We start from the raw sequence: 25,672 nt of genomic DNA, 5'->3' as shown, positions 1-25,672 counted from the left end.
ATTGTTACTGACGGAGGAGTTGGAGCTTGCAGCTGTTTGGGTCTTCCAGGAGCTATTTGGGGAGAGTGATTGTGGTTGTACCTCACTTGGACACTGCCCTGGCCTTCCTCTCTTTCATCTGCAGGAACTGCTTCCTGATCCAACAGTAACCGCCTGAAATTTTCCTGGATTTTGTCAAAATTCTTTTGCATCGTGGCAAAATTTCCGTTCACTGTCGCCTGGAACTGCTGAAACTCTTTGCGATCTTCTTCTCTGCCGTGCTGCAGCGTCTTGATGTCCAACTCCAGTGACTCAAGCTGCAACTCAGCAGTTGAGCCCGACTCGTCCGGACATGTCATCTTGTCTGCTTCAGCAAGTCTCACCAGTGGTTGGGAGGGAGGGAATTCCTCGTCGCCGCCGCCTACGCCGCCGCCTGCGCCCGCCTCCGATGGTACACGGTAAGATCGCAGGAGCTGGAGTTTTACCACCAGAGAATTACTCTCCGTCAACCAGGCTGCAATTCCGACTGCACCCGAACTCTGCCACTCCGGCCGCCTCCTGAATACACCGCCGCCTGACTCGAATGCGAAGAGGGATTTTACGGTCGACGACCAACCCCAACACTGCTCAAATCAAAATCGCCTCCGAGGAAAGACTGGCTCTCATACCAATTGTCAGGATCCAGAGCCTGATCGGTGCAATTTAACTCTGAAACAACGAATTTAGAGACAGAACAGAGAGCTTCGAGCTAGGGTTGTTGTGGAGAATTGGGGAAATTTAGGTACAGCACGCCACTGGCGGCTAGGGTTTACACCCAATTCACAAAGTCATGCCCTCTCACACGCAGGCTGGTTGGCTTTATAGCCATTACAAGTTGGAAAAAGGTGAAAGAAAAGGAAAACAGAGCACATGCTCTTGTCGAAGCCGCTACAGCAAAGCACTATCATTATCAGCCCTTGGATGGCAGATCGACGAAGGAGAGCTTCCCACTTGATTGAACCGTTATCTTTGCTCCAGAGCCACACGATGAAAGATCTACGATTGCGGTGACTTCTGGCACGCTGGAATAGGGGAATGATAAGAACAGAGCCTGACGCCATACGCTGCTACTGCCGGCCGTGCACGGTGCACTGCAACTGCTTGTTCGAGAGATGGAACAGCAGGACATCGTGCTCTGCCTCCTGATGCTCTCGCGCGACACCACCGATGACCCAGGCTGAGGCGCAGCTCGATGCACTGGAAGGGGTGGAAAGGAGAGCTCAGGTGAGTGGCTGGTGGAGTAGTGGCGACGGTGGGCAGCGCTCGCCGCTAGGATGGGAGAGGGAGACGTCACGGTCATCGCTGGGAGCCTCGGTTAAAAACAAGACCGGACCTTACGTGTTACCGGGCCAAAATTCAGAGCTCCGACCGCCCATTTTTTCTACCGGGCCTGGACCATATGGTCCTGGTCCTTAACGGACCATGAGGGGGCAAGAAAGCCCGCTCGGCACGTCCAGCCCGACCCATCACATCGCCATCTCTGCCTCCTTGATTTTGAAACTCGTAGAATTCGAATGGAGAGACAGCGGAATGGATTTGGCCAACCTCCTCACGTTGGGGAGTTCAACAAATGGTTCTAATGGTGGGCTGGAATAAATTTTCAAACCTTGCATCTCTCTTGGCCAATTAATTTCTTCTGTTGGCGAACTGATTGGGATTCATGGGAAATTACCAAAGCTTGCATTATTCAGAGTGCTTTTCATTTGTTGCTTTAGGAGGATGTATTCAGTTGTTTCATATTGTCTTGGATACTCAAAATGGAACTAAAATTTTATTGATTTGACTCAGATAGCTCGGAAGGTGGATTAGCTGGTGGAGGAACCAAGAAGAAGCTATAGGCCGCAAGAACTTCATGCGGACCATGATCTCCTTCATGTTGGCAAGGTCAGCTGTGGCGCCTTCGATAGGCCGTGGAACCACAAGCCATATCAGGTTATTTTCACTACTTTCTGTTACTCAAAATTTGTGTTACCTAATGCAAAACTGATCGAAGAGGCGTTGGAGTACTAGGTTTGTATTGGTTCTTCCACACCTCATGTTTGACGACTGGTGCACACATATAAAAGATGAATAATAGGAAATTGTTGTTTGATATTTATCAAACAAGGCTGTCACTAGCTACAACTATTTTTATTGATTTCGTCATATTGCGTTCTAATATACTTTTTGTTAATTGTGTGAAGATGGATCACACACTCAGTTGTTAGGATAGGGTGTTGTGAATGATTCCTAAAAAGAGGTGCAGATGATTGAATTTTGGTCGCTCCTTCTTAGGCTTTGAAGGCCCATCTCCTCCTATTGGAGTTCATGTGCAATAGTTTATATACTAGTGGATCCGTTGTGCCAAATGGCGCAGAGACCCGTTGAATCCATGTACATATTGAAAAGAAACCCATAATTCAGATAATTTAGTTATGTGCAAGCCCATATGATAACAAAATGAACACCCTTTAATTAAAAAAAAAGAATGAGAGTTCTCAGGTGCTCCCGCTGGCAAGGGTCGGGTTCCACCGCGCCTCCATGATCCAAGGACCATAGGAGACGAGGCGGACCGACGGCGGCACCGGCGAGAGGCAGAGAAACCCTAGATGAGAGTTCTCAGGTGCTCCATAAATTTTAACGTTTACAGACCACAAGATGACCTGCATGATTATGAAACATAAATATGTTTGATTTTTTTTGATAATTTTTTTTTATATTTGTGTATAAACTTTTAAAATAATCAAATGATCATGACGGTAACAAAGTCCTGCTGATAAAAAGATCGCACCCACGCAGGTGAATGGGAGACGCCCGATAAAAGATAATGGGTTTTTTATAGAAGAAAAAAGAGTGGATTCTTTTAAATTTAAAATGATAAAAAAAAGGTTTGGGTCCAGCCGTCCAAGTCCAGGTAGGAATCCATTCCAACCACCTCGACAAACTTTAAAGGAAAAAAGAATCGGACACTAAGAAAAGTCAGTCATCCTCCTCACATCTCCCCTGTTCGAGTTAATTGCACGTTGGTACTACACTTGCTCACCTACTCATGAATCAGTGCCACCTACTCGTGCATGTCGCAGTTCAGTACCAATTCAAGTCCTAAGTGATGCAAAACGGTCTAAGCTGCGTATAAAGACGTATTGACGACGTATCTGACCGCTGGGACCCGCGTGCCAGGAGCCAACTTGGCATATTTTTTTGCAGAAAACACCTTTGTTTTTAATTAAATCACTCCCAGCCGCCTCACCTGTGCCCCACCGCCTCTACCTTGCCGGGCTTGCTCGCCGGAGCCCCGTTGCCGGGCGCCGGAGCCCAGTCGCTGGCTCGTCGGAGCAGCGGCTGGCTCGCCAGAGCACGGTGCCCCTCTCCCATCCCCTTCATTTCCTCTCCTGTTCGCTGGCTCGCCGGGGCGGTGGTGGTCGGCGACGCTGGTAGGTTTGCACAGATGGGTGATGGTGGCGGTGTGGGCGACGAGGGCTGAGGGCGGCGTGGCCGCCGGTGGCCAAACGGGAACAGCCGCTGGAGTCAAACCCCGCTGCCCGTGTGGTTCGTCCACGAATCCCAGATCCGATATTCCGATCGAGCTAGAAGATGCAGCTTCGCATGGGCTGCAGGACGGCCCAACCGCGGCCCAGGACCGCACACATATATTCCTAAAAAAGGATAATTCTTATCAGCTTTTTTTGTAATTATATGTTAGTACTATTTAGTGACAAGCACCACACTAGAACCCACGCACGGCAATATTTTATGTGGGTTAGTATTATTTAGTGCCAAGCATGAACTTTTTTCTAAAATTTATGTGGATTAAAAAAAGAATGTAAGAATATGTGTCTTCACTCAGGACCACATGCATGCACAATTATTATGCATCCTCATTGTAATTTTCAAATACACAGTTAAAAAAATTATATGCCCAACTCGGAGTTACTGCATATATTTGTTGTATTTTTTAATGCACAGTTACTCGAAAAAATGATAACATGTACTAAAATTTATTGTGTTATCGTAATAAATTTTATAATGCATGATGAACATTTTAGAAAATACATTTACAACTTTTAAATACGCGTTCAACTTTTTCCAAAAATGTTCTGAACTTTTTTTTCAAATGCACAAACACTTTATTACCTTTCAGATTAATTATAAATTTTTTGAACATCAACCCAAAAACAAAGCGGAGACCAGCAGGTCTATTATTCAGACCTTGTGTATTCTTCAGACCGAACACAGTGTACGCAACGTATATTGAAAAAAATTATACACACATATATATAGATATCGTATATTATAAAATGTTCAACATATAAACAATAAAATTTCTGTAATACGAAATCATATATTTAAATAAGATCATTGTAAATTAACAAATGTTTAATATATATATTAAAAGATGTGGTGAACATTTTCTAATATACGATACGCTTTTATACGATGAACTTTTAATATATGATGCAATGAACATATTTTTAATTATACGACGTGATGAACATTTTTTTAATGTCAGATAATATTTTTTATATTGTATAAAAATCGGAACTGCTCGGAGTTTAAAGACGTATACGAAAGAGTTGACGCATAGGCAAGCGAGCGAGCGCTGCGAACGACTCGGCGCGGATCGATTTCCGGCGGACGGGCGCGCAAATTTTTGTACTTCGTAAAAAAATCGAACGTTGCAAGGTATAAAAGGATTAGGCGTCCCTGTTAAAGCAGTAGTAGCAGGAGCAGCTCAGCGGCAGCCAGCTAACGCTTCCAACCGCACGGCGTGGGTTCGGAACGCGGCGGCAAGCGCGTATCGTCACTGTCGAGAAAAATATTTTTTGCGGCAAGACCTTTTTTTGACAAACAGAGGATATGTGCGTAATTAAATACAAGGTAAGGGTTCTATTTGTAAAAGAGCATGCCACATCAACCCTGACAGCGGGTCCCGGCGGTCAGATACACCGTCAATACGCATTTATACACAGTTCAGATTGTTTTGCATCACTTAGGCCCTGAGTTGGTACTGAACTGCGACATGCACAAGTAGTGATACTAATTCGTGAGTAGGTGAGCAAGTGTGGTACCAACGTGCAATTAACTCCCCCTGTTCCCCATTCTCCCATCGCTAGCTCCCTCCATAGTCGGCTGTCCGGCTGTCCCAGGTGAGGCCGCCCCTCCCCTTTGTCACCACAGCCTGCGCGAGCTTCGCAGGCACTGATCTTCCTCCCCTTCTTGTCGAATCCGGCCACGGATGTGGCCGAGGAGGCCCTCAAGCTCGGCATGCTCGCGCCAGCTCTAGGTGTCGTCGGAGGCGGACGTGGAGGCGCGGGACTAGCATGCCCCTCCTCTTTCCCGCTCCTTCTTCGAATCTGGTCGCCGAAGTGCTCGAGGAGGCGCTCGACTCGGCATGCTCGCCGGCGACGCCGGGGCCCCTCCCTCCTCCTGGTGCCCTCACTGTTGCTGCCATGAGCCTCTCCACCCTCTCCCGCGCGATGGTCCGGGTCCAGGTAAGTATCTCTCTGGCCCCGCCGCCTGCTCCTCCCCGTAAATTCGGTTTGTCACCAAGTGCATCGCCTCACTGAGAAATCATCACGAATGTCTCCTTTCAAGACTCTGCATAATTTGTTCTGTTATAGGGCTTTGTTAGATAAGCTGATTTAACTGAGTTTATTCTGCTCTAGATTGCTGCACCTTCTGGTTGTGAGTGGATCCAAGAGTTAACATGGTACAATATTCAGTCTCATGTGTTACTCAAGTACTAAAATGGAAGCAGAGAGAAACAAGCCCAGTGAGAGAGTGGATAACGGAAGAAACACTTCAACCAAATCCAGAGATATAGAAAGTATGTTCAGTAACTTCTCACTAAAGTAACTATGTTGTGACATCTCATATTCATAGCAGGTGGTTGCATGAAGTTCATGTAAAATATATGTAAATCGTGCTAGGCTCCCTACTTTCTAGCAAAAAATGGAAGAAAAAATACGCATTTAGCAAGCATGTGGATCAGAAATGCAACTTTCTAATATGCATAAAACTTCCGAGTTCACTCATAAAAATTAATGGATCACCAGAAATCACTGGAAAGTAGCATTCATAGTGATTATCTCTTTTCTCAAGGATTTCTGCACACCTCTCCCAGGTTACACTTCCTTACTGATGGTTTGTTCTTGACTAAAGTTGGATGTTAAATCCATTTTAGATATAGAAAAGAGACACTCCTACTCAATCCCCCTCAAACAAACCTATAGCTAGGCTAGAGTTTGAACAATTGTACAGCCAACACAGACATAATGCCTAGAATAAAGATATAGATCAAGAAATCAATGAAGGGTGGTCTCACTGTCCATGGCTAAGCAAGCCAGTTAGAGAAAGGTGATGTCGACGCTGAAACTCGAAGCCACGACACGGTGTACGCGGTTAGTTTTCCATCGGGCTTGCAGGTCTGCCTCGAGCAAGCTACCGCGAGCGAAAGAGAATCATCCATTAACCAAAGGACACTTGTAACTGAAAAAAGGTAGAGAAACTATTTGCAAGAAGGAATGAGACTAGTGATGAATTAGCACATTCATCATTTCAACAAGCAATTTTACACTCAAACATAATAACCAAAGCCAAGCATACTGCCACAGTCACCAAGGACAAAAGTAAAACAAGACACATATTACTAAAATGTACTTATATAAGGCACCATATGAAAAGAACATACATATGTGTCGCGTGTTTATAGAAGGCACCTAAAGAACAATTACCTCAACAACTCAGCTTTGCTTATAGAAGGCATAATCGGGTCGCGTGTTCCCTTGAATCTCGCTGACCATATGATGATCATCTGAAAATGATCGAACATTTCTCCTGAAAACAGCTGAACACAGATGTATTTTAAGACGAGGAAGCTATTTGTTAGTTGGGCCTAGTCCCAGAGTTCTTAAACCACGGAAAGGAACATATCACCATTTTTTAGTCTCTTTGTGGGCTGTTCAAAATAGAGAAGAATACAAACTTTCTTAAAAGCACACATGTTCAGAACCAAGTGTCGGTGAAATAAAGCTCAACATTCAGTATGCATATGCAGGAGCTCATCAATCAGGCGACCTAAATTTCTCCCCAACTTATCTCTTCTTGTTCAGTACAGAATTTCAGGTTTCCCGTGGTTCTGTTGCCAAGGCTTGATCTTTATTTTGTGTTTTGCAGATGATTGGAGCTGATGCCGATCCTATCGAGATCCGAGTGCCGAGAACGAGAGCCTCCTCCATCTTCCCCTCCTCACCAAGGAGGTCAGATCGATCTAGGATCTTTTCCCCTAATTTTGAGGCTTGCAAATTCAAAGATGATTAATATTTACTTTTCCAAAACTTATGGTATTCAAGTTCACAGAAGAAACCAAATTACCCGTGCAGTAACTTATTCATATGCCTATGCAGCTCCACAACTAACTTTAACTTTAAACTTTAAACTTCTCGATCTCTTTTGTTCTATCCAACAGAAGACGAAATGATACATTTGTGCATCTTTCGCAACATTAAAGAATTATATGAGTTATGCTTTTTGAGCCATAGCTAAATCAGAGCGAACCTGAACATACCCAGCAAATGTTTTAGAAGACTTTAATTGCTGGGACATCAGAGGATAGAAACACACACGCATGCTTACATTCATGAACATAACTATTTGTAGCAATTCCCATCAAAACTGCAAATGAGAAGATAAATTCAGAAAACTCTTACATTTGTGAATATAACTATTCACGGGTCAACCATATAGAAAGAAAAAGGGACTTTCTTTTCATCTAAATGTACAATCTGGACGTGCCAGCCAGAGGAAGATGCAAAGGTTGCATGAACCAACCGGACATGCCAAAATAGTAACCCCTCTTCCGGTGAACATACCTGAAACATGACATCTTCCATTTCCTCCAGAACTGCTACTTCCCTGTTCGAGGAGCTCTCTATATCAGCCACTGACCTCCTCATCTTCATGGTGCTCACCTCAGCCTGCAATTTCAGCTGACAGATAGGTGCAGGAAGAAGAAACAAATGCAAGAACATAAATAGGGAAAAATAAAACCAAGGTGTCTTGATGCCTTAACGAGCATGCGACCTCGGCAGGAGAAGAGAGGAGGGACCTGGGCAGCAGCGGCGGCGGCAGCAGAGGACGGTTGATGCAGCGCGATACCTTATCCAGGAGGCGGCCATCCAGCATGGTAGATGGGGGAGGCATGGCCGCGTGGTCTAGCAGAGATGCCTCGTGTAGATGAAGACGATAAAGCGGCGCTGGCAGAGCATGGGGCAGCCGCGTCTCGGCCACCGTGCGGCACGGCGAGGCATGCCGCCTAGCGCGGCTGCTGTTGCCATCCTCCCATCAACGAAGAACATGAGACGTCCCCCGGTATCTAAGCACCAGCGGTGTGGTTATCTTCGTCGGAGCGGCATCAGAAACCGAGAGGAGGCGACGGAAGCAGTAGTAGGCAAGGGAGATTGGAGAGAGCCAGAGAGAGAAAGAGAAACTGGAAGCTTCCAGGGCTCGCGAGATATTTTGCCGGAACTACTATGCAGCCGATGCTCATTGCACGATCAGTGAACGATGCTTGGATCCAGCGGATGTGCTCCATCTTGTCCCATGCATGCACGGTTGGATCAATAGGATCGTCCAAAGTTCGGCTGCACCCTGTCGTGTGTATAGCAGCGCCGATCTTTGTCTTTGTAAACAAACCAACGCACGCACGATCCTCTCCAACTGACCGCCCCGGTTGCCGTGACCCCCTTCCTCCGCCCTCTCTCCCCCACCCCCAGCCCCACCCATGACACATCCGGAGGAGATGGTGAAGAAAGAGAGGGAGGAAGAGTGATGCGGAGCATCCTACGGTCATCACCATGTCAAGAGTCCGTTTGGAAAGTGACACGTGCGACCTCTACTTCTCATACAAAAAGGTGAATCTTCTCCTTTACACGTGCTCACTTGACCCCTTCGAGGATGGTATACTACTTGACACTTCTCCCGTGTGCATGCATAGGTATTGTCGGAGCTTCACGGATATCGAGAAGGAGTGCAAGCGCCAAGGAACAACTACACCATCCGCGAGGGAAGCCTGGAAGCGACGATGGAAGAAGACGGAGCTGCTGAAGCTACAGCGGCCGGACATCCGGGCCAGAGGCCGGACATCCGGCGCCTGTGCAGCCTCCGAGGAGCTGCACCAACAAGACGGCCGAAGCATCAGCGGCCGGACATCCGGCCCGTGTGCCCGGACATCTGGCGCCTCAGCAACCCCCGAAAATCCGACACTCTCCACCGGAAATCCGGCGCCCCTATCCAGAGAGCACCATGACCAACCTCGCCAGCCCGGACATCCGGCACCCCGCGAACGGCCGGACATCCGGCACCCAGCCGGACATCCGGCGCCTGCCTGCGCGTATGGACAGGGCCTAAGGCCCATGTATCCCTTTCCCACTTACCCCTTCGTGGCTAAGACCATATATACTCCATCTCCTTCCTCTAGTTAGGGTTAGCAAATATGATAGCTCATTCTTAGGTGAGCTTTGCTCCTACCTTTACTCTTGAGAGAGAGAGACTACCACTCCCATGGAGTTCAAGACCTCCATGTGAGAAGATCCCGCGGGATTCAAGCCTCCCTTCGTGGGAAGATCCTTCTAGGATTCAAGCCCTCATCTTCATAGGATTTGGGATGAACTCTACCTTGTATCTTTCTCTTTGTTGTTCATGTACCTTGTGGATTTTGTGTGTTTGATTGTCTAGTGGATGTGTGATTGGACTTGTTCTTGAGTGTTTCCCCTTGTGATTTCTCCCTGTTCTTCCCCGTGTTCATCGTGTTCTTCGAGGGATCCCACTCCAAACGTGAAAGATCGGCCTGCATCGGGTTTGCCCCCGTATCATATGGTATCATGAGCTACGTTGATCACGTTTTTGGAGCCCCTACCCCTCTTTTTCTAGCTTGATTTTGTGTGTTCTTGCCTAAATCCGAAAATCCCCACCAAAAATAGCCCCCAATTTTTTTTGTGATTTGTTGGTTTGATGATGTTTTGTTGATTTTGATCCATGGATTTGCTTGGTTTCGAGTGGATCTAGCATTTCCCCAAGTTTCGCCACCTTCCATCCACGAAATCCATCAAATTTTGCCCCTGAAATCATTAATTTTCGCCCCCAATTCGAAAATTTCCGCCCCAAACGAGATCTGGAATCGTCGGGCCGGACATCCGGGCCCTGGAGCACCAGATTTGCACGATTCGGGACATCAGCCACCGGATATCCGGCCAACCCCCCCCCCCCCCCCGACATCCGGTCCCTGGCATTTCAGCCTTCCGTGTTTCACCGTTTTGACCATAACTAATTCATCCGGAGTCCAATTTTGACGTTCTTTAGCTCGTTTTGAAGCTCTTGACATCCCCCTTCCCACAAAAATACCACCAACATCATTTGACTCCATCAAATTTTCCAAAATTTGGCAAGTTTACCTAGTCCCTCCACCATATCATCCGCATTACCACCATAGCCTTCCGCAACCTAACCATTTGTGATCCATATAGCATTAGTGATTGTTTGAGTAGTGATTTGAGTCTCCTAAGGTGTTTCGGCTACTTAGGGACGATTGCTTCTTCATCAACCACCACCTCCACTTCCGCGTAACCTTGCCCACCATACATTTTCACCCCAACTTAACCCAATTTTGTTTGAGTTGTGGCTTGTGTCTCCTAAGGTGTTTAGGCTACTTACGGACGGCAACTTCAACTCCGACACGTGTATAGCCCATCACTCCACTTCCGCATTGCCAAGTGCAAACCACCACTGCTTTCCGCTACCACCAATTGACATTTGCCTTTGGAGATTTTGAGTTTGCGGTTTTTCCGTTTCCTAGGGTGTTTCGGCTAACTAGGAATGGGTCGACATCGGCAACACCGCCTCTCATCATCACCAAGGACGGTAACCTCGACGACGCCATTGTGTATTACCCTTGCAATTGCATTGATAACCCCCCTAGCCCATTTTGCGTCACTTGCCTATCGAGACTAGCTATTTGAGTATTGCCGGCAACGTTACTTGTGCACATTAGTGATCATTGATCTACACCTTCCATTGCTTACATACCATATCATTTGATATCATCATATCATATCTTGTGTCACAAGTTTGTTCTCGCATATACATAATTGCTATCTTGGTTTATGCATTTGTGCAAAAGTGACCATATCAAAAAAAAGAAGAAGAAGAGAGAATAAGCTTTTAAGAAAAAGAGAGAGCAAAGAAGCTTGTAAGCAATAGCCATAGCATCACAATATATCATACTTGATCATCTTGGATCATCTTGTGCGAAACACCGGGAACCATACATACATAGCATACTTGGGATAGAAAGTTTATCCATTTTGCATCTTATAGGTTGTGCACAAGTGTCGTATCCGCCTATTGAGCAATCGTGCTAGCGTCTCTCTTGAATTGTGCAACACGAGCGTTTTACGTGGATTCCACATTTTGTGCTTATTCCTTGGTTGCTCGACCCCATTTATCTATCCGTGTGTGTGTTTCCGTGTGCCACATATTGCTATTGGTCTACTTGTTTCACTTGCAAATTTGCGAATCTCTTTCAATATTATTGACTCTTGCTAACATTTTGCATTAAATTTTGTGTCACTATTCTCACCGAGCTCTACCATAAGCTTTATTTGATAGGTGTGAGTGAACAAGTCCAATACCAATTCCACTATTCTTTCATCTCACATTGAGTGAAACGGGATACATCCTCAACTTTGGGAAAATGTAACTTGGTATTGTTTATCTCATTTCCTACTCACCTCTACTCGAGTCTTGTGATGGATAGGCAAGGCATTTCACCCTCGGTCTACAACAACAAGGACGAGTTCGATGCCACGAACAACAACTCTGACGCCAAGATGCAAGCTAAAATGGAGGAGATCAAAGCCCTCATCAAGTCCTACAAGCAATCTTCCTCATCTTCGAGAAGACACTCAAGAGCACATTCTTCCGAGTTACCATCTACGGAAAGATCACATCGGCATTGACACCATCACCAACAAGAACGTGAAGGTCAAGAGCTCTGCATCAACAACCGCTCAACGACTTCACCATCTCCCTTGGCATCTTTGCCAAGCGACTTCAAGGCATCTTCGCCTTCGGATATTCGGCATCTTCGCCAACAAGCACCTCAAGACTATGCTCAAGAGAAGCTCCCCAAGCTCAAGTCCGCGACTTCCACGAGCTACTACGACCTCGACATCGACCACGCGATTCCTTTCTATGGAACTCCAGAACCCGAGGAGTATCTCGAGTGGGAGCGTTTGATGGACGACTACCTCAAGCTACATCAAGTCCCTTCCGAAGATCAAGTGAAGTGCGCCACAAGAAACTTCCACGACTACGCATTGGCATGGTGGCTTCACACACCTTCGGAGAGCTACGAGATGAGTTGGCCCAAGACGAAGAGAGCTTTGCAGCAAGAGTTTGTGCCTACAACCTACACGGAACAACTTCAACGCCAAATGGAGAACACCATTCAAGGATCCAAGTCCATCGACGCGTACTTCAAGGAGATGAAGAATGCCTTGCGATGAGCCGGCGTGGATGACCCCATTTGGATGAAGTTCCACTTCATTATGAGATTGAACAACGACATCTCCAAGACAATCTTCCTCGAGAACTATGAGTCCCTCGATGACAACTACATTGGTGCTCTCAAGGCAGAACAAGAACTCATGAAGGCCAAGGCTTCTCCACCCAAGCAAACTTCGCGGCGACCAAGCTCCATGAGAACGAGCATGAGTATAGTACCACCAACATGTCCAAGCCCAACGAGCTCCAAGACGATGCTCCCAAGTTCGACTTCACCGCCATCCCTCTTTGTGGCATTGATGATGCCGAGTCTACCTTGACTCTTTTTCAAGATGGTGCGACGATGAGTACGACTACGGAGACCTTCAAGGACCAAGCTGTGGAGGCGAGCGACAAGGTGGCTAGCAAGGATGATGCTTCCATCTTAGGAGGCGAGAGTGATGATGTGCCATCTTCGGCCTTCATCCACGGCGACGGCTACGAGATGATCGAGCATGGAATTTCCCCTTCGCTCATGGAGGAGAGTGATGATGTGCCATCTTTGGCCTTCATCCACGGCGACGACGACGAGATGGTTGAGTATTTCACCTCGACCATGGCGATGTATGATGACTTGAGTGACTTGTGCCACCATACTGAGAGTGAGAGTGACTTCACCACTAGCCCCATATATGACGAGTTTCCCCAATTCCCATGTGAGGAGAGCCACAACCCCCATCACTTGGGTGAGATGAGTGACTCCACCATATGCGACTTTGAGTGCACCTATTTTGAGGGAGTGAGTGAACCACCACATAGAGAGAGTGAGTGTTGGGTTTCGTAGTAATTTCAAAAAATTTCCTACGCGCACACAGGATCATGTGATGCATAGCAACGAGAGGAGAGTGTTGTCTACGTACCCAACGCAGACCGACTGCGGAAGCGATGACACAACGTAGAGGAAGTAGTCGTACGTCTTCACGATCCAACCGATCAAGCACCGAAACTACGGCACCTCCGAGTTCGAGCACACGTTCAGCTCGATGACGATCCCCGGACTCCGATCCAGCAAAGTGTCGGGGAAGAGTTTCGTCAGCACGACGGCGTGGTGACGATCTTGATGAACTACAGCAGCAGGGCTTCGCCTAAACTCCGCTACAGTATTATCGAGGAATATGGTGGCAGGGGGCACCGCACACGGCTAAGGAATCGATCATGTGGATCAACTTGTGTCAACTTGTGTGTTTAGAGGTGCCCCTGCCTCCGTATATAAAGGGGGAGAGGAGGGGAGGCTGGCCGGCCAAGGGGGGGAGGCGCAGGAGAGTCCTACTCCCTCTGGGAGTAGGATTCCCCCTCCAATCCTAGTCCAACTAGGATTCCTCGGAGGGGAAAAGAGGAGGAGGGGGCCGGCCACCTCTCCTAGTCCTAATAGGACTAGGGGAAGGGGGGGCGCGCAGCCCAACTAGGGCAGCCCCTTCTCTTTTCCACTAAGGCCCACTATGGCCCAAATAGCTCCCGGGGGGTTCCGGTAACCCTCCCGGTATTCCGGTAAAATCCCGATTTCACCCGGAACACTTCCGATATCCAAATATAGGCTTCCAATATATCAATCTTTACGTCTCGACCATTTCGAGACTCCTCGTCATGTCCGTGATCACATCCGGGACTCCGAACAACCTTCGGTACATCAAAATGCATAAACTCATAATATAACTGTCATCGTAACCTTAAGCGTGCGGACCCTACGGGTTCGAGAACAATGTAGACATGACCGAGACACGTCTCCGGTCAATAACCAATAGCGGGACCTGGATGCCCATATTGGCTCCTACATATTCTACGAAGATCTTTATCGGTCAGACCGCATAACAACATACGTTGTTCCCTTTGTCATCGGTATGTTACTTGCCCGAGATTCGATCGTCGGTATCCAATACCTAGTTCAATCTCGTTACTGGCAAGTCTCTTTACTCGTTCCGTAATACATCATCTCACAACTAACATATTAGTTGTAATGCTTGCAAGGCTTATGTGATGTGTATTACCGAGAGGGCCCAGAGATACCTCTCCGACAATCGGAGTGACAAATCCTAATCTCGAAATACGCCAACCCAACATCGACCATTGGAGACACCTGTAGTACTCCTTTATAATCACCCAGTTACGTTGTGACGTTTGGTAGTACCCAAAGTGTTCCTCCGGTAAACGGGAGTTGCATAATCTCATAGTCATAGGAACATGTATAAGTCATGAAGAAAGCAATAGCAACATACTAAACGATCGGGTGCTAAGCTAATGGAATGGGTCATGTCAATCAGATCATTCTACTAATGATGTGACCTCGTTAATCAAATAACAACTCATTGTTCATGGTTAGGAAACATAACCATCTTTGATTAACGAGCTAGTCAAGTAGAGGCATACTAGTGACACTCTGTTTGTCTATGTATTCACACATGTATTATGTTTCCGGTAAATACAATTCTAGCATGAATAATAAACATTTATCATGATTATAAGGAAATAAATAATAACTTTATTATTGCCTCTAGGGCATATTTCCTTCAGTCTCCCACTTGCACTAGAGTCAATAATCTAGTTCACATCGCTATGTGATTTAACAGCAATAGTTCACATCACCATGTGATTAACACCCATAGTTCACATCGCTATGTGACCAACACCCAAAGGGTTTACTAGATTCAGTAATCTAGTTCACATCGCTATGTGATTAACACCCAAGGAGTACTAAGGTGTGATCATGTTTTGCTTGTGAGAGAATCTCAGTCAACGGGTCTGCCACATTCAGATCCTCATGTATTTTGCAAATTTCTATGTCAACAATGCTCTGCATGGAGCTACTCTAGCTAATTGCTCCCACTTTCAATATGTATCTAGATCGAGACTTAGAGTCATCTAGATTAGTGTCAAACTTGCATCGGCGTAACCCTTTACGACGAACCTTTTTCCATAATCGAGAAACATATCCTTATTCCACTAAGGACAATTTTGACCGCTCTCTAGTGATCTACTCCTAGATCACTATTGTACTCCCTTGCCAAACTCAGTGGTATGGCATACAATAGATCTGGTATACAATATGACATACTTTATAGAACCTATGACTGAGGCATAGGGAATGACTTTCATTCTCTTTCTATTTTCTGCCGTGGTCGGGCTTTGAGTCTTACTCAACTTCACACCTTAAAACACAGGCAAGAACTCCTTCTTTGACTGTTCCATTTTGAACTATTTCAAAAATTTATCAAGGTATGTATTCATTGAAAAATCTTATCAAGCGTCTTCATCTATCTATATAGATCTTGATGCTCAATGTGTAAGCAGCTTCACCAAGGTCTTTCTTTAAAAAACTTTTATTCAAGTATCCTTTCATGCTTTGCAGAATAATTCTACATTATTTCCGATCAACAATATGTCATTCACATATACTTATCAGAAATGTTGTAGTGCTCCCACTCACTTTCTTGTAAATACAGGCTTCACCATAAGTCTGTACAAAAACTATATGCTTTGATCAACTTATCAAAGCGTATATTCCAACTCCGAGATTCTTGCACCAGTCCATAAATGGATCGCTGGAGCTTGCACACTTTGTTATCTCCCTTTGGATCGACAAAACCTTCCGGTTGCATCATATACAACTCTTCTTCCAGAAATCCATTCAGGAATGCAGTTTTGACATCCATCTGCCAAATTTCATAATCATAAAATGCGGCAATTGCTAACATGATTCGGACAGACTTTTAAGCATCGATACGAGTAAGAAAATCTCATCGTATTCAACACCTTGAACTTTGTCAAAAACCTTTTTTGACAAGTCTAGCTTTGTAGATAGTAACACTACTATCAACGTCCGTCTTCCTCTTGAAGATCCATTTATTCTTAATGACTCACCGATCATCGGGCAAGTCAATCAAAGTCTACACTTTGTTCTCATACATGGATCATATCTCAGATTTCATGGCCTCAAGCCATTTCGTGGAATCTGGGCTCATCATTGCTTCCTCATAGTTTGTAGGTTCATCATGGTCTAGTAACATGACTTCCAGAACATGATTACCGTACCACTCTGGTGCGGATCTTACTCTGGAAGACCTACGAGGTTTGGTAGTAACTTGATCTGAAGTTTGATGATCATCATCATTAACTTCCTCACTTATTGGTGTAGGAATCACTGGAACTGATTTCTGTGATGAACTACTTTCCAATAAGGGAGAAGGTATAATTACCTCATCAAGTTCTACTCTCCTCCCACTCACTTCTTTCGAGAGAAACTCCTTCTCTGGAAAGGATCCATTTTAGCAACGAATGTCTTGCCTTCGGATCTGTGATAGAAGGTGTACCCAACAATTTCCTTTGGGTATTCTATGAAGACGCACTTCTCCGATTTGGGTTCGAGCTTATCAGGATGAAACTTTTTCACATAAGCATCGCAGCCCCAAACTTTAAGAAACAACAGCTTAGGTTTACTGCTAAACCATAGTTCATATAGTGTCGTCTCAACGGATTTAGATGGTGCCCTATTTTAAAACGTGAATGCAGCTGTCTCTAATGCATAACCCCAAAACGATAGTGGTAAAGAGATATCATAGATCGCACCATATCAAATAAAGTGCGGTTACGACGTTCGGACACACCATAATGATGTGGTGTTCCAGGTGGCGTGAGCTGTGAAACTATTCCACATTGTTTTAATTGAAGACCAAACTCGTAACTCAAATATTTGTCTCCGCGATCAGATCGCAGAAACTTTATTTTCTTGTTACGATGATTTTTCCACTTCACTCTGAAATTCTTTGAACCTTTCAACTATTTCAGACTTATGTTTCATCAAGTAGATATACCCATATCTGCTTAAATCATCTGTGAAGGTGAGAAAATAACGATATCCGCCACGAGCCTCAATATTCATCGGGCCACATACATCGGTATGTATGATTTCCAACAAATCTGTTGCTCTCTCCATAGTACCGGAGAACGGTGTTTTAGTCATCTTGCCCATAAGGCACGGTTCGCAAGTCCCAAGTGATTCATAATCAAGTGGTTCCAAAAGTCCATCAGTATGGAGTTTCTTCATGCGCTTTACACCAATATGACCTAAACGGCAGTGCTACAAACAAGTTGCACTTATCATTATTAACTTTGCATCTTTTGGTTTCAATATTATGATTATGTGTATCACTACGATCGAGATTCAACAAACTATTTTCATTGGGTGTGTAACCATATAAGGTTCTATTCATGTAAACAGAACAACAATTTATTCTCTTACTTAAATGAATAATCGTATTACAATAAACATGATCAAATCATATTCATGCTCAACGCCAACACCAAATAACACTTATTTAGTTTCAACACTAATCCCGAAAGTATAGGGAGTGTGCGATGATGATCATATTAATCTTGGAACTACTTCCAACACTCATCGTCACTTCCCCTTCAACTAGTCTTTGTTTATTCTGCAATTCCCGTTTCGAGTTACTAATCTTAGCAACTGAACTAGTATCAAATACTGAGGGTTTGCGATAAACACTAGTAAAGTACACATCAATAACATGTATATCAAATATACTTATGTTCACTTTGCCATTCTTCTTATCCGCCAATCACTTGGGGTAGATCCGCTTCCAGTGACCAGTCCCTTTGCAGTAGAAACACTTAGTCTCAGGCTTAGGATCAGACTTGGGCTTCTTCACTTGAGCAGCAACTTGCTTGCTGTTCTTCTTGAAGTTCCCCTTCTTCCTTCTGCCCCTTTTCTTGAAACTAGTGGTCTTGTCTACCATCAACACTTGATGTTTTTCTCGATTTCTACCTTCGTCAATTTCCGCATTACGAAGAGCTTGGGAATCGTTTCCGTTATCCCTTGCATGTCATAGTTCATCACGAAGTTCTACTAACTTGGTGATGGTGACTAGAGAATTCTGTCAATCACTATCTTATCTGGAAGATTAACTCCCACTTGATTCAAGCGATTGTAGTACTCAGACAATCTGAGCACATGCTCACTAGTTGAGCGATTCTCCTCCATCTTTTAGCTATAGAACTTGTTGGAGACTTCATATCTCTCAACTCGGGTATTTGCTTGAAATATTAGCTTCAACTCCTGGAACATCTCATATGGTCCATGACATTCAAAACGTCTTTGAAGTCCCGATTCTAAGCCGTTAAGCATGGTGCACTTAAACTATCAAGTAGTCATCATATTGAGCTAGCCAAACGTTCATAACGTCTGCATTTGCTCCTGCAATAGGTCCGTCACCTAGCGGTGCATTAAGGACATAATTCTTCTGTGCAGCAATGAGGATTTAACCTCAGATCACGGATCAAATCCGCAATATTGCTACTAACATTTTTCAACACAATTTTCTCTAGGAACATATCAAAATAAACACAGGGAAGCAACAACGCGAGCTATTGATCTACAACATGATTTGCAAAATACTACCAGGACTAAGTTCATGATAAATTTAAGTTCAATTTAATCATATTACTTAAGAACTCCCACTTAGATAGACATCCCTCTAATCCTCTAAGTGATCACGTGATCCAAATCAACTAAACCATGTCCGATCATCACGTGAGATGGAGTAGTTTCATCGGTGAACATCATTATGTTGATCATATCTACTATATGATTCACGCTCGACCTTTCGGTCTCCGTGTTCCGAGGCCATATCTGCATATGCTAGGCTCGTCAAGTTTAACCTGAGTATTCTGCGTGTGCAAAACTGGCTTGCACCCGTTGTAGATGGATGTAGAGCTTATCACACCCGATCATCACGTGGTGTCTGGGCACGACGAACTTTGGCAACGGTGCATACTCAGGGAGAACACTTCTTGATAATTTAGTGAGAGATCATCTTATAATGCTACCGTCAATCAAAGCAAGATAAGATGCATAAAAAGATAAACATCACATGCAATCAATATAAGTGATATGATATGGCCATCATCATCTTGTGCTTGTGATCTCCATCTCCAGAAGCACCGTCATGATCACCATCGTCACCGGCGCGACACCTTGATCTCCATCGTAGCATCGTTGTCGTCTCGCCAATCTTATGCTTTCACGACTATCACTACCGTTTAGTAATAAAGTTAAGCATTACATCGCGATTGCATTGCATACAATAAAGCGACAACCATATGGCTCCTGCCAGTTGCCGATAACTTGGTTACAAAACATGATCATCTCATACAATAAAATTCAGCATCATGCCTTGACCATATCACATCACAACATGCCCTGCAAAAACAAGTTAGACGTCCTCTACTTTGTTGTTGCATGTTTTACGTGGCTGCTATGGGCTTAAGTAAGAACCAATCTCACATACGCATCAAAATCACAACGATAGTTTGTCAAATAGACTCCGTTTTAACCTTCGCAAGGACCGGGCGTAGCCATACTTGGTTCAACTAAAGTTGGAGAGACAGTCGCCCGCAAGCCATCTCTGTGCAAAGCACGTCGAGGGAACCGGTCTCGCGTAAGCGTACGCGTAAGGTTGGTCTGGGTCGTCTCGTCCAACAATACCGCCGAACCAAAGTATGACAAGCTGGTAGGCAGTATGACTTGTATCGTCCACAACTCACTTGTGTTCTACTCGTGCATATAACATCAACATCAATAACCTAGGCTCGGATGCCACTGTTGGGTTTCGTAGTAATTTCAAAAATTTTCCTACGCGCACACAGGATCATGTGATGCATAGCAACGAGAGGAGAGTGTTGTCTACGTACCCAACGCAGACCGACTGCGGAAGCGATGACACAACGTAGAGGAAGTAGTCGTACGTCTTCACGATCCAACCGATCAAGCACCGAAACTACGGCACCTCCGAGTTCGAGCACACGTTCAGCTCGATGACGATCCCCGGACTCCGATCCAGCAAAGTGTCGGGGAAGAGTTTCGTCAGCACGACGGCGTGGTGACGATCTTGATGAACTACAGCAGCAGGGCTTCGCCTAAACTCCGCTACAGTATTATCGAGGAATATGGTGGCAGGGGGCACCGCACACGGCTAAGGAATCGATCATGTGGATCAACTTGTGTCAACTTGTGTGTTTAGAGGTGCCCCTACCTCCGTATATAAAGGGGGAGAGGAGGGGAGGCTGGCCGGCCAAGGGGGGGAGGCGCAGGAGAGTCCTACTCCCTCTGGGAGTAGGATTCCCCCTCCAATCCTAGTCCAACTAGGATTCCTCGGAGGGGAAAAGAGGAGGAGGGGGCCGGCCACCTCTCCTAGTCCTAATAGGACTAGGGGAAGGGGGGGCGCGCAGCCCAACTAGGGCAGCCCCTTCTCTTTTCCACTAAGGCCCACTATGGCCCAAATAGCTCCCGGGGGGTTTCGGTAACCCTCCCGGTATTCCGGTAAAATCCCGATTTCACCCGGAACACTTCCGATATCCAAATATAGGCTTCCAATATATCAATCTTTACGTCTCGACCATTTCGAGACTCCTCGTCATGTCCGTGATCACATACGGGACTCCGAACAACCTTCGGTACATCAAAATGCATAAACTCATAATATAACTGTCATCGTAACCTTAAGCGTGCGGACCCTACGGGTTCGAGAACAATGTAGACATGACCGAGACACGTCTCCGGTCAATAACCAATAGCGGGACCTGGATGCCCATATTGGCTCCTACATATTCTACGAAGATCTTTATCGGTCAGACCGCATAACAACATACGTTGTTCCCTTTGTCATCGGTATGTTACTTGCCCGAGATTCGATCGTCGGTATCCAATACCTAGTTCAATCTCGTTACTGGCAAGTCTCTTTACTCGTTCCGTAATACATCATCTCACAACTAACATATTAGTTGTAATGCTTGCAAGGCTTATGTGATGTGTATTACCGAGAGGGCCCAGAGATACCTCTCCGACAATCGGAGTGACAAATCCTAATCTCGAAATACGCCAACCCAACATCGACCATTGGAGACACCTGTAGTACTCCTTTATAATCACCCAGTTACGTTGTGACGTTTGGTAGTACCCAAAGTGTTCCTCCGGTAAACGGGAGTTGCATAATCTCATAGTCATAGGAACATGTATAAGTCATGAAGAAAGCAATAGCAACATACTAAACGATCGGGTGCTAAGCTAATGGAATGGGTCATGTCAATCAGATCATTCTACTAATGATGTGACCTCGTTAATCAAATAACAACTCATTGTTCATGGTTAGGAAACATAACCATCTTTGATTAACGAGCTAGTCAAGTAGAGGCATACTAGTGACACTCTGTTTGTCTATGTATTCACACATGTATTATGTTTCCGGTAAATACAATTCTAGCATGAATAATAAACATTTATCATGATTATAAGGAAATAAATAATAACTTTATTATTGCCTCTAGGGCATATTTCCTTCAGTGAGGCCATTTGCATTTCTAACAACTTGACCTCTACATCTATTGTGTCTTTTCATTTGGTGCTAGGTCCCATTTATGATGACGCGCCGATCCTCGACGACTTCGTCCTTCCATTGGACAAGACGATGGCCATGGTGGAATATGATACACCCCCCCACATGGTTCCATCAAGATGAAGATGATCACCATTTGGTCTTTCCCACCTCACCTACACCACTTGAGTGGAATGACAAAGGTAACATAGGTGAAGGTGATGCTCTAGTCCCAATAGTGAACATTCTTGACATTGATTGCTTGCATGATGTTGATCCACCTAGTACCTTGCTTCATGCTAGTATGATTTCCTCATATGATGATTTGCCCATTTATGATGAGTATGATGATTCTCATGTGGAGTCTATTAGTAGTGATGCCATGTTACATAGGATTTCTTGTGACAATTTTTTAGGTCACATCATGTTTGCTAATCCGCTTGACTTGTCATATGCTATGCATGAAATCAATCATATGTCATATTTGCAATCTCTTCATACTGACTATACATATGCCATTAAAATAAACCCAATTTGCACTTATGGCATAGATGACAAGCCCATGGTTATTGGCATTTGTTTTTCTTGTGATGATATTAATATGCTCTCTTTGCATCATTTATCTCATATGCCATGCCATTCCCACCTAGCTTCGGATATGCATTGTTTTGGATGTTGTCCATTTTCTCCATGTGATGTTTTCGATATTGATCATGAGGAGACCCCCATAGTTTCCTCATACATGTTAGGAGATTTTGATCCATCCCATTCATTGCATAATCCCAATACTTGTGTGCACCATATGCTCCCCATGAATGAAAATGCTATTGATGTTCCATATAATTGTATGCTCAATTTGCATCCCCCTCGTGTCATACATAATAACTATTCTTTCATGATGGATGACATGTTCCTATACCATGCATCAAATTTCTTCGAGCATTGCTTATCTTGTGCTAACTCACACGTGCACATACACATCATGATGGATGATGTGTACATTTACCATGCGCACAATTTCTTTGGTTTTTGTCTCTTTTGTGTAGGTACCCATGAATACTTGTCAACCTCGCAATCCCACGAGTTGACAAAACGAGCTCTAGAGAGCAATGAAGACTTGGGATCTCATGGATTGTTTTTCCCACCGCTCTCTTCGCGCAAAGACTTCGCGCATTTTTTTACATGGCCCTCACTTGGCTATGGGTTATTGTCCATTACATATCATATGCCCATCTTGCCATGTTCACTTTGCATGATATGCTCATTCCTATGCCTTTGACATGCATTTGTGACCCATGCTTTGCATTGCACATGATGATTGATTCTAGTACTTGTATGTGCATTTGCATGCTTGGAGAAGATATTGCTTGTTCTTGGCATGTTCCTTTTGTGCACCATTACTATGATGATACTATGATCTTGCTTTATGTTCGTGCTTGTGATATGTCAGGTGCATTGTCTATGCCTATTATTTGCTCATATGACATGATTGCCATGATTTCTCCTAGTGTGTTGCATCTTCGCTCCACTAGTTTGCACGACTTGATTACTATGCTTGCTTATGTTGCATCACCAATGATTCATACTTGCTTATTTCATGCGGTTGATGACAACCATCTACATGCTTTGCACATGATTGTTATTGCTTCTTGTCACATATCTCCATATGTTGCCTCTCTCATGCTAGATGACTTGACATGTATTGAGTGCAACAATGCTTATAGTCTTGCTCATGAGATTGCCCCCATAGCATTCTCACATATGTTTGGAGATTTTGACATATTCCTTGTGAAGCATGCTTGTCTTACTTCTTTTCACCATATACCTAGTGCCATGAATATAGACATTGTCGCATCATATTATTCATGCACTTGTGCTTCTAATGACTATGTGCAAAAGATGAGAACCATCATGATGGACGATGTGTTTGTCTATCATGCGCATACTTTCTTTGTTTTGTTTTGTGCATGTGTAGGATACTTGGACTTTGTGTCGACTTCCACTTCACGTGAGTTGACCATTCGAGCTCTTGAGAGTGAGCCTCATATATTCTACCATGACTCGCTTCTACACCACATTTCCTACAACTTCGGCATTGTGAAGAATGCACAAGGACACGCCTTCAAGGTGACATCTTTCTTGAGCTTGGATATTGTGGATCATACTTCATGTGTTGCTTGCACCATTTGCACGCATGTTCGAGATATTGCTTACATCCATGATTGCCACATTCCCATGCTTCATGGTATATATACCTTGTGTTGCATCCAATTCTTAGTCTACTTGCTACTATCATATGATTGGTTGCAACAATGTCACTTATTCACATATGCCATGTTCCATTGCGTGTCACATGCTTGACTTGATTGCCTCACACATGATGAACAATTGCTATTTCTATTGTGTTGAGTGCCACACTATATTCACTACACCCTATGCATGTTATGCTTGGATTGTCTTGCACTTGTCTCATGTGTTTAGACACTTCATTTTATTTGGTGTTGTGAATACTTCTTATGCCTACCATAGACCTTTCATTGAGTGCTTGATGCTTGCTTGCTATGACCTCAAGGTAGATGCTTATTATCTTGTCACACATATTTGCATCTCTACCTCACATTTGCATACTTGTCCACATGATATTTTTGCTTGTGCTCGATTGATATGCTTATATGCCATGTCACAATCCTTTGTCACACCCGATGTTATGCTTGATGCCGACACTTGTTTGGTGAATCACCTCTTGAGTGCTTGGTTTTGCACTAACCACATTTGTTTTTCCAAGTGTTTGTTGTCTTTGCTCTTTTGAAGGAATCACAAGACGGTGCGACATTGGAGAGTGCCAATTTCAAGCTTCTAGATGACGAGTGCTTAGTGATCGACAACTTCGACAAGGCACCACCATCTCTTTCCCATGGTGATTTGGTTTTCGATCCGAGGTCGGATCTTTTCCAAGGGGAAGGGGATGATGCGGAGCATCCTACGGTCATCACCATGTCAAGAGTCCGTTTGGCAAGTGACATGTGCGACCTCTACTTCTCATACATAAAGGTGAATCTTCTCCTTTACACGTGCTCACTTGACCCCTTCGAGGATGGTATACTACTTGACACTTCTCCCGTGTGCATGCATAGGTATTGTCGGAGCTTCACGGATATCGAGAAGGAGTGCAAGCGCCAAGGAACAACTACACCATTCGCGAGGGAAGCCTGGAAGCGACGACGGAAGAAGACGGAGCTGCTGAAGCTACAACGGCCGGACATCCGGGCCAGAGGCCGGACATCCGGCGCCTGTGCAACCTCCGAGGAGCTGCACCAACAAGACGGCCGAAGCATCAGCGGCCGGACATCCGGCACCTCGGCAACCCCCGGACATCCGGCACTCTCCACTGGAAATTCGGCGCCCCTATCCAGAGAGCACCATGACCAACCTCGCCAGCCAGGACATCCGGCCCGCCAGCCCGGACATCCGGCACCCCGCGAACGGCCGGACATCCGGCACCCAGTTGGACATCCGGCGCCTGCCTGCGCGCATGGACAGGGCCCGAGGCCCATGTATCCCTTCCCCACTTACCCCTTCGTGGCTAAGACTATATATACTCCATCCCCTTCCTCTAGTTAGGGTTAGAAAATATGATAGCTCATTCTTAGGTGAGCTTTTCTCCTACCTCTACTCTTGAGAGAGAGAGACTACCA

The 25,672-nt window shown here is 45.0% G+C and overlaps 1 protein-coding gene and 1 long non-coding RNA gene across 9 annotated transcripts; one reads left to right on the top strand and one right to left on the bottom strand.

Annotated features, from left to right (window-relative positions):
• The first annotated feature begins 4,819 nt into the window (after window positions 1-4,819).
• On the top strand, window positions 4,820-22,130 carry LOC123157832 (uncharacterized). Of its 7 annotated transcripts, none has more exons than XR_006479091.1 (3): window positions 4,820-5,824; window positions 7,174-7,256; window positions 22,012-22,130. XR_006479091.1 is itself a non-coding variant. In XM_044576021.1 (3 exons), the coding sequence occupies exons 1-3, from the start codon at window positions 5,319-5,321 to the stop codon at window positions 7,987-7,989; spliced, it is 345 nt and encodes a 114-aa protein (XP_044431956.1). In that variant the 5' UTR covers window positions 4,820-5,318; the 3' UTR covers window positions 7,990-9,782. The 7 variants fall into 7 exon arrangements, 2 of the variants coding, with proteins under 2 accessions (XP_044431956.1, XP_044431958.1); XR_006479090.1 differs by lacking the exon at window positions 22,012-22,130 and adding an exon at window positions 7,899-9,790; XR_006479089.1 differs by lacking the exon at window positions 22,012-22,130 and having other exon boundaries at window positions 4,820-5,489; window positions 5,664-5,824; window positions 7,174-7,378.
• Window positions 5,461-8,325, bottom strand: LOC123157833 (uncharacterized). 2 transcript variants are annotated; one of them, XR_006479093.1, is made up of 5 exons: window positions 8,105-8,325; window positions 7,869-7,973; window positions 6,732-6,844; window positions 6,323-6,486; window positions 5,461-5,595 (listed from the first exon to the last, which is right to left on the bottom strand). It is a non-coding gene; the product is annotated as an uncharacterized lncRNA (long non-coding RNA). The 2 variants fall into 2 exon arrangements; XR_006479092.1 differs by having other exon boundaries at window positions 6,323-6,438; window positions 8,105-8,263.
• Window positions 22,131-25,672: the final 3,542 nt, after the last annotated feature.

Source organism: Triticum aestivum, chromosome 7B (genome assembly GCF_018294505.1).
Source record: "Triticum aestivum cultivar Chinese Spring chromosome 7B, IWGSC CS RefSeq v2.1, whole genome shotgun sequence".
Lineage (NCBI taxonomy): Eukaryota > Viridiplantae > Streptophyta > Magnoliopsida > Poales > Poaceae > Triticum > Triticum aestivum.
Note: the sequence above shows the minus strand (reverse complement) of the source record. Positions and strands in the feature narration are given on the sequence as shown.

Excerpts from the sequence above, each read along its gene's own strand:
- LOC123157832 (XM_044576021.1), top strand. The coding sequence starts at position 5,319 with ATGCCCCTCCTCTTTCCCGCTCCTTCTTCGAATCTGGTCGCCGAAGTG. Across the intron at positions 5,490-7,173 it reads GCGCGATGGTCCGGGTCCAG|ATGATTGGAGCTGATGCCGA; the intron begins GTAAGTATCTCT and ends TGTGTTTTGCAG. Across the intron at positions 7,257-7,898 it reads TTCCCCTCCTCACCAAGGAG|AACTGCTACTTCCCTGTTCG; the intron begins GTCAGATCGATC and ends CATTTCCTCCAG.